The sequence below is a fragment of the Osmerus mordax genome, chromosome 3, assembly GCF_038355195.1.
Source record: "Osmerus mordax isolate fOsmMor3 chromosome 3, fOsmMor3.pri, whole genome shotgun sequence".
In the NCBI taxonomy this organism is placed as follows: domain Eukaryota; kingdom Metazoa; phylum Chordata; class Actinopteri; order Osmeriformes; family Osmeridae; genus Osmerus; species Osmerus mordax.
Genome location: NC_090052.1, coordinates 4,472,696 through 4,488,229, shown reverse-complemented (window position 1 = coordinate 4,488,229; position 15,534 = coordinate 4,472,696). Strand labels below are relative to the sequence as shown.

Below are 15,534 nucleotides of genomic sequence, written 5' to 3'. Positions count from 1 at the left end.
GGCACAAGGCTGGTTTGCTACTGTCTCTGTGACACATCTCCAGACACTTCTAAGGTGGTGACTAGGTGTGTTTTGTCTTGTTGAGAGCCACGTGCATCTCATCCACCAGGAACACATGGAGCTGGCTGAGGAAGGCCTGGAGCTGCTCAGGGTCAGTGCAGGCCTCAGTCCTCAGCCTCTTCTCCCATACGATCTTCACCACAGAGTACTGAGAAACACACACAGACACACAAACAGTAAGAGACAATGGAAGAAAAGCTCCCACTATGTTTCTTTAGTAAAAAATGTTCATGATTGAATCTATATTTAAACATAAGAGTCTATAAACCCTGCTTTTTAAAGGTGGCTTAGAAAAGCCAAAAGAGCGGGAAAAAACATACCCATATCTCTCACCTTCATCTGCTCTAAACAACTGCTTGTACTGCTCCAGAACCCGGCCCGACACAACTGCAGTCAGCACTGGTCACTACTGCCCACCAGCAGGAGGAAGTAGGAAGACATGTAGTGGCTGGCATGGTGATTGGATTGGCAGTCTCTTGGGCACCAAGGGATTCTCCAGAGCTATTTCGATGATTATGTAGGTTCTGGAGTCTGCATACAGCTGCACACATACATTGATGAGTGTGGAGGGTTATGTGATACTGAAACTGGACCTGTACTGACATCCTTCTCAGTGACAGTGGCGTTGATCCCACTCACCTGGCCCTCCACGTTGACCTGTGGCCATGGCCGCGGGAACTAGGGGTCCTGAAGGTGCTGCCGCACCCCCTGCTGACAGGACGAGAATGTAAAATGATATGAGTTGAAAAAAAGTTTTTGTTTTTCAACAGGTTTTACATTTTGCACATTTATTCATAAAATATTTCAAAATATAATTTTGTTTTTATATGATGTCAAATGTGGTTTGTGATTTTGAGAAATAAATATATTTCAAAAGTCGATCTGGCGTGAATGATGTGAATATGTTCTTTGTAAAGCTCTCTCTTGGAAGTCGCTTTGGATAAAAGCGTCTGCTAAATGAATAAATGTAAATGTTCTTGCGGCTATGACTGTAAGCTAGTCTCAGGATCCTCTTTAACAATAGACAGAAAAAATCAAATTACTCTCTTACTCGTGTATTTTAGTCAAACTGATATCCATTGTATCAAGAATCTTAGCCAATCGTTAACACTATTAAACACATTGATTGTACATAATAACCTGAGTCTGAGTCAGAGAAGCCCCAGGAAGAGTCATCGTCGGGGCCTCCTCTCCCATCTCATTTACATTTAGTCATTTAGCAGACGCTCTTATCCAGAACGACTTATAGTAAGTACAGGGACATTCTCCCCGAGGCAAGTAGGGTGAATTGCCTTGCCCAAGGACACATCGTAATTTTGCAGGCCGGGTATCGAACCAGCAACCTTCTGATTAACAGTCCGACTACATAACCCCTCCACCATCTGACCTATCCAGTACCTCTCACCGGCCTTGACTTCCACATTCTCTGCAGCAAATCATATCACCCTGTGCACCCCTTCCTGCCAGTTCGCTGACTTATTGCATTCCTCTTCTCACAAAAGTGTAGTGAGGTCAGCCAGACCACACAGAGCCAACATCTTGTCACACCTGAAGAGACTGATGCGACCACATCGGACAAACCTAATCGCTCAGTATGCTGATTACCCACCAAAGGCAGATGCAAAGGAACCAGAGAGTTGGGGGGAGGACCTCCCCCAATCTGCATGTGAGGCCCTCCTGCTAGCTTTCAAGCTTCAAAGGACCTGCTTGAGACGATACGTCTCCAGCAACCATTTGTGTTCTCCGTTGCACCCCCCCTTATGCTGATGTCGTGAGTGCTAGAGCCAAGGACACTGGACATCAGGTAATGAGCAATAGATAGGTAGGTAAATATTTCAAATGCTAAATTTAATCTTCAATGACATTGCGAGGTTCATTTATGTATAGGCAAAATCCATTGAATGATGGAGAATAAAACATAGTGGTCATTGGTCAAATTGAAGATAAAGTTATTGTAAAGGTCAGATTAGCTCATATACATGGTACATGGCTCATATACATGGTTTCTCTGCTTTTATTGTGATAACTTCGTGTTTTGAGCGGAAGTAACGCTATACGAACGTTTGCGTAGAGAAGAGAAGAAAAGAAGAAAGGTTAAGAAAGTTACGGCTAATGGTGGAAAGCATAAATTACTGTAAAAGGTTTACAAATTATTAAATGTCTAGCTACAGTCGACAGGGGAACAAGGTTTGTGATATAAATGAATGTATTTTGAGCAATTTGAAATGTGTATGCATGGAATGTATGGTAATACGGTTATGGTAGTAATGTATGGAACGTATGCTAATACGGTTTGCTAATGTAAGATCTAGCTAGAAATACGGAGAAAATGTACTAAATGGTAATTACGGTTTATTTGTTCTTGTCTAGCTCTTACGTTGGTTGAATGACACGGACGGAAGGAATAAAAGTTCGTTTAACCATCAGTTCTGGCCTTCTCAGTTCGATTGGATGCTACAGTTATATTACCAGTGGCAGTTGTTTGTCGCTTGAATTCTGCTATCTCTGCCCTTGCCTGAGACTGCAAACAATACAAGTGTTGTACCGAAATCGGTGACCTATCGAAAACAGATTAGCAGTGTGGCAAACAACAACAAAAAATTACAATGGGTTTAGCACATTTGTTCATACCGAAATCAAAAAACTCTTAGCACACACTTAACACAAGTCTGTGGACTAAACTGGCTACTTTTTTCATTGCTTTCACACAGAATGCATTGAATGACTGCAATAGTTTTGTTTAAATCATAATAGTTAAATTTTGTGAGACAGCGTAGTCATGCCAGGAAATTAGCTATGGAGGATCTGTATTGTTGTTGTCCCTTTACCTCAAAAGTCAGATTTAGCCTACATAACGGTCTGGCGGCTGGCGCACACCTGCAAGGATCACATTTACATTAATTTAGCAGACGCTTTTATCCTAAGCGATTTCCAAGAGAGAGCTTTACAAAGTGCATAGGTCACTGATAATAACAAGATAGCCCCAAAAACATAGCGGGTACCCAAAACATGAAGCACATATTGTGAACAACCAAAATAATGAATATAATTCACAGCACAGAAGATATTATCAATGAGTTGTCAGTGAGTTGGCCTACATGAGTTTATGTTGCATAATCACACAATAAATCGCGGACTCATCACGATAGGACTGATGTGTAGCATCAGACCAAAACGAAATAGTCTGTGGCTGCCTTGATTTACTACCGATTTGTGCAGCACAGGCTACCGCTGCCATCTAGTGGTCGACTGTGGTAATGCACGCAACCACGCTGTACTCCTATGTAACGAGTGGAATACATCGTTTTCACAAAGTGCAGTGACACACGTCCCGTCGCAGCAATTTAAAATGTTCTGGAAGAGGGGTTTTGTGTTGGCCTTAGAGGCATGTATACCAGAACATGACATCAAGACATGTTATCATTCTTCATGTTGAATTTACATTCACACAGGGAAGCTTGTCTGACTCACCTTCTGAAGGGTATGACTTAGCTTCGTTCATCCAGCTTCATAGACAGAACCTAGTGACATGTTTTCTTTTCGTTTTTAGTACAAATCTGAGGAGGAGCAGTATTTTTGTGAGCCTATCTTCATAATAGTTGGTAAATGCCAAAATAGCCCAGCCTATGTGTGTTTGGCGTCTGGTTTTGGAGAGAGGCCCTCTCTTACTGGATGATAAGTGTAAGAACCTTAAGGTTCCTTTTCTAAATAATATTTCGCAAACCTGGACTTTGTGTTTTTTTTACCTTTATTGGAACATTTCATATGAATCATCTTAGACCAACAGATCAATGATAAGTAAATATGCAGGATGAAAAAGATAAATGAAGATAATGGAATAAATGGAATACAAAAACAGACTGATATTTCTCTGTGATTTTATTTGCCCTGTGAAACAAACACGTGTCTCTTTTTTTACCATGTCTAATCATATCCTTCTCTGCTCGCATAACTGGTGCTAAAACCCACTACTTCCTGAACAAAATTAACTTTGCCTCAAACCCCCACAAACCTTTCTCTACCTTCTCCTCCCTTCTTAACCCACCTCCCCCACCCCCTCCCTCCACCCTGACAGCAGACGAATTCTCCCCCTTCTTTGAGGAAAAAGTCGCCAACATTAGCAGTCGGTGCCCTAAACCCACCTTTCCTACCCTCTCACCCTCCATGACTGACCCAACTAAAAGCAGCCCACACTGACTATTTATGTCAAACAAATTACCTATTGAACAATGTATGCATATCTTTGATAGAAAAACCAAGAGTGTGAAGTTGTCCCAGCAGTCACCACCTGAGAGAACTTATGTATGACTCACAGCTGGAAGAACTACTGGCCTGCACCTACTGGGACAGCACATGTAGTGACACCAGATCTACACTCCAACATGACCGAACACCACTGGCTGACACCTTTTCAGTTTCGAAGCACACATTTGTAATTTCATAAGAAACCCATCAAGGTGCTCCATATTCATTTCTGGTTGACCTCTTTATCTCTGCAGCCCTTTAGAGTGTCTGTGTATTTGACCCATTTGTTGAGTAAGATTGGTTGGTTTATTATGTCTTTAATTACAAGAGCTCATTTCCGGGAGGTGGTCCCCCCCCCCCCCCCCCCCCCGACGCAATCCTGACGCATGATGTACCCCCTCAACCTGCACGTAACCCCCCCACCCCACGACGCAAGCAGGAAGCGCGATATGCACCTATCTCTACCAGAAATGACCATTGGACAGTCTCTTGCTCGCTCGAAATACAAAATCCACGATTTCCAGGAGATTGTAGAGCATTTGCGGGCGTCAGGGAGCCGCTATTGCAATGCGGGAGACTCCCGGACCTTCCGGGAGACTTGGGATGTCTGTGGTTGGTTTGTTATTGCTTTAATTACAAGAGCTGTTGAGGCTCATGCAGGTTGTTCTTGAAACTGTATCAGTACTTTAAGGAATACAATACTTAGTAGTTCTGATGAAGACAGATAATTGTGTTGTAGGGCTGTATTGGCAGAGACCTGAATAATACAGCCCCTTTGTCACTGGTCACCCAAACACTCGTCTGGGACAGTCGTTGATTTGCATGAATGCTAAAATGACAATCACACTTTAATGACACACCTGGAAAGGTGGTCTCAACAGTTGAAGAGGAAGGTGGACCGAGAAATTATCATTAAAAGTTGTGTTCTTGTAAATATAGTTATAAACATCTTTTAATGTCATGTTTGATATGATTTTGTTTCTTATTTCATGTATCACATTCTAGTAATACTTTTTAATATTGTAACATGTATATATTTACAGGGTTTACAGAGATTGTGCATGCAGTGGTCCAACATGTGTTAACATATTCCCTTGTCTTGCAAAGGAATCACACTTGGCCTAATTGTTTCAATACTGATTGTTAAGGATTTTAGCATTAGCACCCCTAGGCTTTGGAAAGACCTGTCTGAGGACATTTACATTTACATTTAGTCATTTAGCAGACGCTCTTATCCAGAGCGACTTACAGTAATTACAGGGACATTCCCCCGAGGCAAGTAGGGTGAAGTGCCTTGCCCAAGGACACAACGTAATTTGGCACAGCCGGGAATCGAACCAGCGACCTTCTGATTACTAGCCCGATTCTTTAACCGCTCAGCCACCTGACTCCCTGACATTACATTATTAATACACCAGATTGTGCACATAGAAAGTACAGCAGAAGATCAAGAACCACAACAAGCAAGACAGGCATAGGCATTTTGACACCATACTTTCAGAGTCAAATTCCTCTATGGATAAAATGTTGTACAATGTTATATCATTGTATGTTAAGTTTGGCAACTGAAGTGTTGAGATACACAACTCATTAATGATTCTTTCTTTCTACCTCGATCTGTACTGACACTTTTACAAGAAGAATGCTATCCTGAATCTGTTAGTTCCTTTTTCATGTGCTCTTGTTATTTATGCTACATATTTAGGAGTTGTGCTCAAAAATCGATTCATTATTGAGTCGATATTTAAAATAAGTTCCAGAAGTTGTCCTTCGGTATATATGATGATAGGTGTCTTAGTTTTTGTAATTTGCATTACTCTACTGATTCAAAGGAGCGATAGGCCTTCTTGGCAGACAACTTTTCTGATTAGAATTCAGCAACGTTTCAACTTTTCCATTACTCTGCTTTAGGTTTTATGGTTGCTTTGGTTTCAGATTATTGCTAATTAGGCCCAGCCTTTTTTTATCAAGCTTCAGGTGACAAGACCAGAAAATGATGCATGTCGGCAATATATTGTAGAAAATTACTATTTACACAGTTATTTTGCTTTCGAGAATATTGTGCTGTTTATTACAAATCAACCTTTTGGGCACTTCAGGACATGCCGTAAACCAAGTCATTTTCTTACTTGAAGATACATGCGCCGTGTTTTTGCCATGAAATATCCCTATGTTAGAAAAACATCAGAGAATGAATTGTCCAGCGGGCGAGTCAGAATTTTTTCACAATAGCTATGATGTCACAAAGCAATGTGTCATTTCTAATGTGTCATATCTGTTGGTCATAATGAGTAAAATAACTATAAAAGTCTATGTCAACACTGCAGTCACTTTCCTTTCCAACAGAACAGAGAAGATGAGCGGATTTCCAGAAAAGAAGCGGATGGATAAGAAAAAGAAAGAACGGACACCGGCGGTAAAAAGCGGGCCACAGATACTGGCTGAACAGAGATGGGCCCGGAAGATGCAGGCAGCAAAGAAGGATGCTGAAACGAGGTTTATAATTAAAAGGTGGGTAGACCTGAAAAATACCTTACAAAAGCCGCCTGAAAAGAGGCTGGCAGAGCTAAGGGAGGCAGAGAAAAGGCTGGCAGAAGACAGTCTGGACATGCAGAGGCAGGAGAGGTGGAGAGAGTGGAGGCAGAAGGAGCGAGAGCTGTGGGAGGCAGAGCAGAGACAGAAAGAGCAGGAGCTCAACTCCTCCAAGAAGAAACTTGAAGATCTGCAGGAGACCAAGACACCTCACACACAGGTGCTTAAGTCTCCTACCATCTTGGAGGAGTTGAAGATGTTGGATGAACTGCTTGAGGAGGTAAGACTACATGCCAACATGTCATTTGTTTTTCACTTCAGAAAAGTGTCCTTTTTTGTTGGGTATTCCATTACAGTGCTAACAATTTTCTTGTTTCCAACACAGACAGCAGATATCCAACTTCCATCAATGTCCCCCATCCATCAGCCAGTCTCCCCAACCCCCACACCCCTCCTACTGGGTAAAGATGGAGCATACTTGGGCCTCACCACCACCAAACCCCTGGAAGCTCAGGCCAGGCACCCCCACGGGGTCAAGCATCCCACCTGCACACCTCTTCCTAAGGACACTCAAATCTACACCCACCCCTTGGCCAACCAGGAGGAAGGATTAGAGAGTGGACTGGCGAAGATGCAAGTACTGGAGGCATCTGTTGAGGAGAGTTCCAACAGTGACATATTGACAAAAATTGAGAATGAGATAAAGGCTGAGGAGGGGAAAGCAGCAAAGAAAGAGAGGGAGTTCATAGAAAAGCAGAAGAAAGCAGAAAAGCTGGCGCAGGAGAAGATGGAGAAGAAACAGAGGAAGCAGCTGGAGCAGGCAGAAAAAAGAAACATGGAGATTCAAACAAAGCTGGAGAATGAGAGACGCAAAATGAAAGATCTAGAAAGGAAAGAGATGCAAAGGTTAGCAGAAGAGCAAAGAAAGGAAATGAAGAAGAAAGAAAAGGAAGAGAAAAAGGCAGAAAACGCAAAACTGGGGTCTTTGCCAAAACGTGGCTTCTTCGAGAAGATAAAGAGGGCCTTTCATTTCCACTGATAAGAGAGACTTTCCATCTACGGTAACACCAACTGTGACAAACATCAGGGACTGCCCTCCTTTCTGTCATCACCATGTCAGCAAGAGTTTTTTTCTGCTAACCCTTCCAAACAAGAAAGTTAAACGTCTACACCTTTGCTCAGTCATTTGGATCACTGGCACACTTACCAACTTTCAACAATTGTTGAAAGAACAAGACCCTTGAGGAACCTTTGGAGGTTCCTCAATTTGAAACTGTGGAGGAACCTCTTATGGTGCTTTGAGGAACTTTCAAGAAAATGTTCTTAGAAGAACCCCTTCACATTGAAGAACTTTTTGAAGCTCTGTGAAGAACCTTTATAGAAGTTGTGTAGTAGTAGTAGTAGTAGTAGTATTAATAGTAGTAGTAGTAGTATTAATAGTAGTAGTAGTAGTATTAATAGTAGTAGTAGTAGTATTAATAGTAGTAGTAGTAGTAGTATTAATAGTAGTAGTAGTAGTAGTATTAATAGTAGTACTAGTAGTATTAATAGTAGTAGTAGTAGTATTAATAGTAGTAGTAGTAGTATTAATAGTAGTAGTAGTAGTAATAGTAGTAGTAGTAGTAGCAGTACTAGTAGTAACAGTAATAACAGTAGTAACAATAATAACAATAATAACAATAATAACAATAATAACAATAATAACAATAATAACAATAATAACAATAATAAAGGTGAAACAGCAGATATTTTGAAGCATGTTTTTATTTACATATCAGACTTTTGAAAAGTATACAACAATAATGATTCTGGGTTGATCCTTTCTAATTTGCAAAAATAGTTAAATAGAAATCTCAATGAATACAAAATATTACATTATACATTAGAGCTGACTTGATACCAACCATGCACTGCATACAAATTAGTCTTATTTACATTCTCTGCGCATTTAACTCCAAAGATGAAATAGATCCCCAGTAGGGCACCAACTCCCATTGAGATGTCCTCGACCTTCGCAATGTCCTTTCCATCCATGTGAAGACAAATTTGACATTCAGCACTTAAGGGGTTCCCACTCACCAGCAGCACAGGGGTAGGAGCCTTTTCCATCTATGAAAAGCCCACAACAAATTCAGTATCTTCCATGAATACATGACATTTACAATGTGGTTTTCAAGCACTCTCTGTTTTATTGAACTGAATTAAAGAATTAGTCAGTCTGACTGTCAGTGCATCTGATTGGAAAGTTATCTGAACATAAATTATATTATTCACCCAATTATATGCAATAAAAAATACATCTCTTATACTATGAGAAATAATGTATTTGCAAGACTTTTAAGTAACAAAAAAAATCCCACAAAATCCACCAAGCATGATGGGAGTGGGATGTATTTCTGTACTCACCTATCAATATGAACCACACCAAAGGAGTAATACACTCCAGATTTCCATTAAAACAAACAAAACACGAGAGGCATACAAGATCCCTACCTATGAAAACTATGAATGACTGGTGATGCTCTTACCTTGTCAATTACATAGAGCCTGTCTGGATTTTCATGGAACAGGTAGGGGAGCAATCTGTATTGCAACGGTGTGTCCTAAAAGGAAAAAACACAACTTGATCAGTTTTTATAGCAATTATGGCATAATGTATTTGAAGAACATCAAATACAGTCCCACCGCTCAAGAGCGCCCGGTCCCAACACAAGCTCTTCTCCTGTCTGGCCCCCCAATGGTGGAATCAACTCCCCACCTCCATCAGAGACACTGACTGTCTCCCCACCTTCAAGAAAAGGCTCAAGATGCACTTGTTCCGGGAGTACAACGGCACTTAGGAATGATTGGCTGGACCTGATGTTAGTTTCCTCCAGGATCACAATGACTCTTATTGAGAGACTTGTTATCCTTGTTAGTTTGTTGTAACTGTCTTAAATGATTGTACTCGCCGTGAAATATATTACTGTTGACTACAGACCTCTGACCTACCCTAGTGTCACAGGCATTTCCTAGTCGCACCTGACAAATAACTAACTTATGGCCATAAAGGCATAAGACAACCGCAGACCTATTCAAGGGTTACACATTTTTAGGTTTGCAATCCCAAACAGCATTCCCTCTGATTACTGAAAACCTTTCCAGCTGGTTCTCACCCCCACTAACCCTCTTTACTGCTGCTTTGGGCTTGTATCTCCAGTCATATGGGCTAGTATTCCATCCTCTATCGCTCCAACACTCACAGTGTCTGGTTACTCCTACAGATGCTCTGAAATAAAAATTCTGTCTGCCAGATGCTCTTAAATAAAAATGCTGTTCTTTACAATAAAAATTACATCAGGGATCTATTATGATCTATCTTTGAGTTTGTATCAACGTTTTTCTCAACTCCAAGTGTCTTTACAGGGTCAATTTGGTTCTAGCAGCCTTTGGTCACAGGCCTAACAGCAGTTTACAGACACTCACTCCTAAAGCTACTGGGTCGTAAGCTATGCAGATTTTGTTTAAACAGGCTCTGCTTACCTTGTTATGATCCGCCACCATGCTACCTTACTCTGCCTGCTGGGTCCCCTTCTCAGGGACCTATTCGTCCAGATCTCTATCCCCCAAACACATTTACTTGAAGTTCTAATTTGGGTGGAGAAGAAAACAAGATTAAATGCCAGACAAAGTTCTTTATAGTTAAATAAGATAAGAAATTATGCAAATCAAACAATGAATACAATACACCATGGTGCCTCAATCTAGATCGGCGATACCAGTCAATGTTACCAGTCTCGTTTTGTAGAGTAGAGAAGACAAAGGCCTTTGTGAGAACAGTCTTGTCAGAAGTCTTAGAGAGAGTTCTGCCTAGCCAAGTTCTGCCTGAGCCCAACAGGGCACACAGGTCTTGTACCCCTCCTGAGAAGGAGAAGTTTGTCAGACGATGTCCTCATCCTATTAGGTTTCAGAAGGAGTTTGTGGGCAGTGAAGAGGTCTGTCTTTAAGCCACAGATCAGTTTACAATAATTAAAGATAATGATTACCTCATTACTTTTATACTGTTTGAAATGCTCTGGATATAATAAACAGTATAAGTTTGATCTATACCCTGCTAAATTAATCTCAGTTGAACATAACCTGTGGTTATGTCCACGAGAGAAATATGCCTATGTATTAATTATGTTTCTTGTATTATTGATAAACTGTCATCATGTTGTTTTCTTATGCCTGCATAGCCATAAGTTAGTTCTTTGTAAGGTGCAACTAGGAAAGGCCTGTGTCACTAATTTAGGTCAGAGGTCACAATATTGCCAAAGTTGCCAATTTTATGTGAAAGCTGCAGATCTTCTACTGGCCAATCATACTTGATCATGGGCGGAGACTAGACAAAGGAGACACCTTAAGGCTCCAGAGAGACTACAGAGACTCAACCAGAGAGACTACAGAGACTCAACCAGAGAGACTACAGAGAGATACTCAATCATAGAGAGACTCAACAAGAAACAGCAGTAACCAGACAGAGGATCAACCAGAGAGAAACAAGCTTCCAGAGACTAGATACAGGATCCAGAGAGACCAGACAGAGAACAAAGAGAGAGCTGAGTTATGGAGACACATCACTGTGACACATGTGGGAAGAGCCTTTCCTCAACCAGTAACCTCAAGAGGCACATGAGGATCCACACTGGAGAGAAGCCCTACAGCTGTGACCTCTGTGGTAAAACCTTTAGCCAGGCTAGCAGTTACACAGATCACCGCAGGATCCACACTGGAGAGAAGCCCTACAGCTGTGACCTCTGTGGTAAAACCTTTAGACATGATAACAGTTTCAGATTTCACTATAGGATCCACACTGGAGAGAAGCCCTACAGCTGTGACCTCTGTGATAAAACCTTTAGCAGGTATGGCAATTTTACAGATCACCGCAAGATCCACACTGGAGAGAAGCCCTACAGCTGTGACTTCTGTGATAAAACTTTTAGCCACGCTAGCCATGTCACAGTTCACAGCAGGATCCACACTGGAGAGAAGCCCTACAGCTGTGACTTCTGTGATAAAACTTTTAGCCATTCTGGCAGCTTAAGAGGTCACCACAGGATCCACACTGGAGAGAAGCCCTACAGCTGTGACCTCTGTGGTAAGACCTTTAGTCATGCTAGCAGTTACACAGACCACCGCAGGATCCACACTGGAGAGAAACCCTTCAGCTGTGACCTCTGTGGTAAAACCTTTAGTCAGGCTGGCCATTTCAGAGTTCATAGCAGGATCCACACGGGAGAGAAGCCCTACAGCTGTGACCTCTGTGGTAAAACCTTTAGCCAGGCTAGCAATCTCAGAGCTCATAGCAGGATCCACACTGGAGAGAAACCCTACAGCTGTGACCTCTGTGGTAAAACCTTTAGCCAGGCTAGAAATCTCAGAGCTCATAGCAGGATCCACACTGACTATTTATGTCAAACAAATAACCTATTGAACAGTTTATGCATATCTATGATTGAAAACCCAAGAGGGTGATGTTGTCCCAGCAGTCACCACCCGAAAGAACTTCTGTATGACCCACAGCTGGAAGAACTACTTGCCTGCACCTACTGGGACAGCACATGCATTTTATTGAAACTGTATCTGTACTTTAAGGAATACAATACTTAGTAGTTCTGATGAAGACTGATAATTGTGTTGTAGGGCTGTATTGGCAGAGACCTGAATAATACAGCCCCATTGTCACTGGTCACCCAGACACTCGTCTGGGACAGTCGTTGATTTGCTCAAATGACAATCACACTTTAATGACACACCTCTGGAAAGGTGGTCTCAACAGTTGAAGAGGAAGTTGGACCGAGGACGACTCTGAAATGATCATTAAAAGTTGTGTTCTTGTAAATATAGTTCAAAACAGCTTTTAATGTCATGTTTGATAGGATTTTGTTTCCTATTTCATGTATCACATTCTAGTCATACTTTTAATGTTGTAACAGAATGGTAAAATGTGTCCATACTTTTGACTGGTACCAAAAGTTTGGACATGTTCAAGGGGGTACTGTATATTTACAGGGTTTACAGAGATTGTGCATGCAGTGGTCCAACATGTGTTAACATATTCCCTTGTCTTGCAAATGAATCACACTTGGCCTAATTGTGTCAATACTGAAGTATCGTTAAGGATTTTAGCATTAGCACCTAGGCTTTGGAAAGACCTGTCTGAGGACATTACATTATATTTCATTCACCGTACGTCACGCTAAATACACCAGATGTACAACCAGAACAAGCAAGACAGGCATAACTTATACCTTACTTTTTTATTGTTGTTGACTATATTATAGTGTTTATAGTTTTATGGTCCTGTTGTCATTGATTGTCTAATTAAAGTCTTCATTTTGACACCATACTTTCAGAGTCAAGTTCCTCTATGGATACAATATTGTACAATGTAATATCATTTTTTTTAAGTTTGGCAACTGAAGTGTTGGGAGACACAACTCATTAATGATTCTCTCTTAGAGTTCTCTCTTTTAAGAGAATCATTATGTGTCCCAGCTGTGAATGATTTTATGAGGCAAGAGTTACCCCCCAAAACGTACCCATCAAGTTTGTTCAGCGTCAACCTCACTCCTTCAGCATTTGCACCCCCCCTTATGCTGATGTCGTGAGTGCTAGAGCCAAGGACACTGGACATCAGGTAATGAGCAATAGATAGGTAGGTAAATATTTCAAATGCTAAATTTAATCTTCAATGACATTGCGAGGTTCATTTATGTATAGGCAAAATCCATTGAATGATGGAGAATAAAACATAGTGGTCATTGGTCAAATTGAAAATAAAGTTATATTACCAGTGGCAATTGTTTGTCGCTTGAATTGTGCTATCTCTGCCCTTGCCTGAGACTGCAAACAATACAGGTGTTGTACCGAAATCGGTGACCTATTGAAAACAGATTAGCAGTGTGGCAAGCAACAACAAAAAATTACAATGGGTTTAGCACATTTGTTCATTTGTTCGAAATCACAAAACTCTTAACACACACTTAACACAAGTCTGTGGACTAAACTGTGGTTACTTTTTAAATTGCTTTCACACATAATGCATTGAATGACTGCAATAGTTTTGTTTAAATCATAATAGTTAAATTTTGTGAGACAGCGTAGTCCTGCCAGGAAATTTCCTATGGAGGATCTGTATTGTTCTAGACCCTTTACCTCAAAAGTCAGATTTACATAACGGTCTGGCAGCTGGCACACACCTGTAAGGATCACATTTACATGTATTCATTCAGCAGACGCTTTTATCCAAAGCGACTTCCAAGAGAGAGCTTTACAAAGTGCATAGGTCACTGATAATAACAACAAGATAGGCCCAAAAACATAGCGGGTAGCCAAAACATGAAGCACATATTGTGAACAACAAAAATAAGTGCCAAAGGAAAGAACCATAAGAGCATGTAGTTCAACAAGTTTCAATTAAACAACATGAATCGTTATAATGTAGACTTACAATATGAATTGGTGTGTGAGTGTTGCCTATGAGTACAATACACAGCACAGAAGAGATTATCAATGAGTTGTCAGTGAGTAGGCCTACATGAGTTTATATCGCGGACTCATCACGATAGGACTGATGTGTAGCATCAAACCGAAACGAAATAGTCTGTGGCTGCCTTGATTTACTACCGAGTGTTGCAGCACAGGCTACCGCTGCCTTCTAGTGGTAGACTGTGGTAATGCACCCAACCACGCTGTACTCTTATGTAACGAGTGGAATACATCGTTTTCACAAAGTGCAGACACACGTCCCGTTGCAGCAATTTAAAATGTTCTAGAAGAGGGGTTTGTGTTGGCCTCAGAGGCATGTATACCAGAACATGACATTTACATTTACATGTATTCATTTAGCAGACGCTTTTATCCAAAGCGACTTCCAAGAGAGAGCTTTACAAAGTGCTTAAGTCACTGATAACAACAAGATAGCCCCAAAAAACATTGCGGGTAGCCAAAACATGAAGCACCTATTGTGAACAACCAAAATAAGTGCCAAAGGGAAGAACCACAAGAGCATGTATTTAAACAAGTTACAATTAAACAACATGAATCGCTATAAGTGCAAGTGTACCTGTAGAAAAGCAAGCAACCGTAAAAAATATTTCAACAATTTTCATCAGTTACCACTAACCAACAAGAGCAGCAAGGCTCTAAGCAAGAGTCATTGTGATCCTTGAGGAAACTAACATGGGGTCCAGCAAACCATTCCTAAGTACTGTTGTACTCCCGGAACAAGTGTGTCTTGAGCCTTTTCCTTGAAGGTGGGGAGACAGTCAGTGTCTCTGATGGATGTGGGGAGTTGGTTCCACCACTGGGGGGCCAGACAGGAGAAGAGCTTGTGTTGGGACCGGGCTCTCTTGAGCGGTGGGACCACCAGGCGGTTGTCTGAAGAAGACCGTAGGTGGCGGGTGGGGGTGTAAGGCTGCAGGAGAGACTTGATGTAGTCGGGTGCAGTCCCGTTCACTGCTCGGAAGGTCAGTACCAGGGTCTTAAATCTGATGCGGGCCGTGATGGGTAGCCAGTGGAGGGAGATGAGGAGCGGGGTAACATGTGAGCGTCTGGGTAGATTGTAGACAAGGCGGGCCGCCGCGTTCTGAATCCTCTGGAGAGGGCAGGTTGCTCATGCTGGGAGACCGGTGAGCAGCAAGTTGCAGTAGTCCAACTTGGAGATGACAAGTG

At 41.6% G+C, this 15,534-nt stretch overlaps 1 protein-coding gene across 1 annotated transcript in view; it reads left to right on the top strand.

Annotated features, from left to right (window-relative positions):
- LOC136939102 (zinc finger protein 208-like) overlaps positions 1–15,534 on the top strand; it is a 56,465-nt gene that overhangs the window by 28,268 nt on the left and 12,663 nt on the right. Inside the window, exon 6 of the mRNA XM_067231976.1 lies at positions 11,475–12,240. Within this exon, the coding sequence (XP_067088077.1) occupies positions 11,475–12,240 (766 nt within the window). The remainder of the gene's footprint in view (positions 1–11,474; positions 12,241–15,534) is intronic.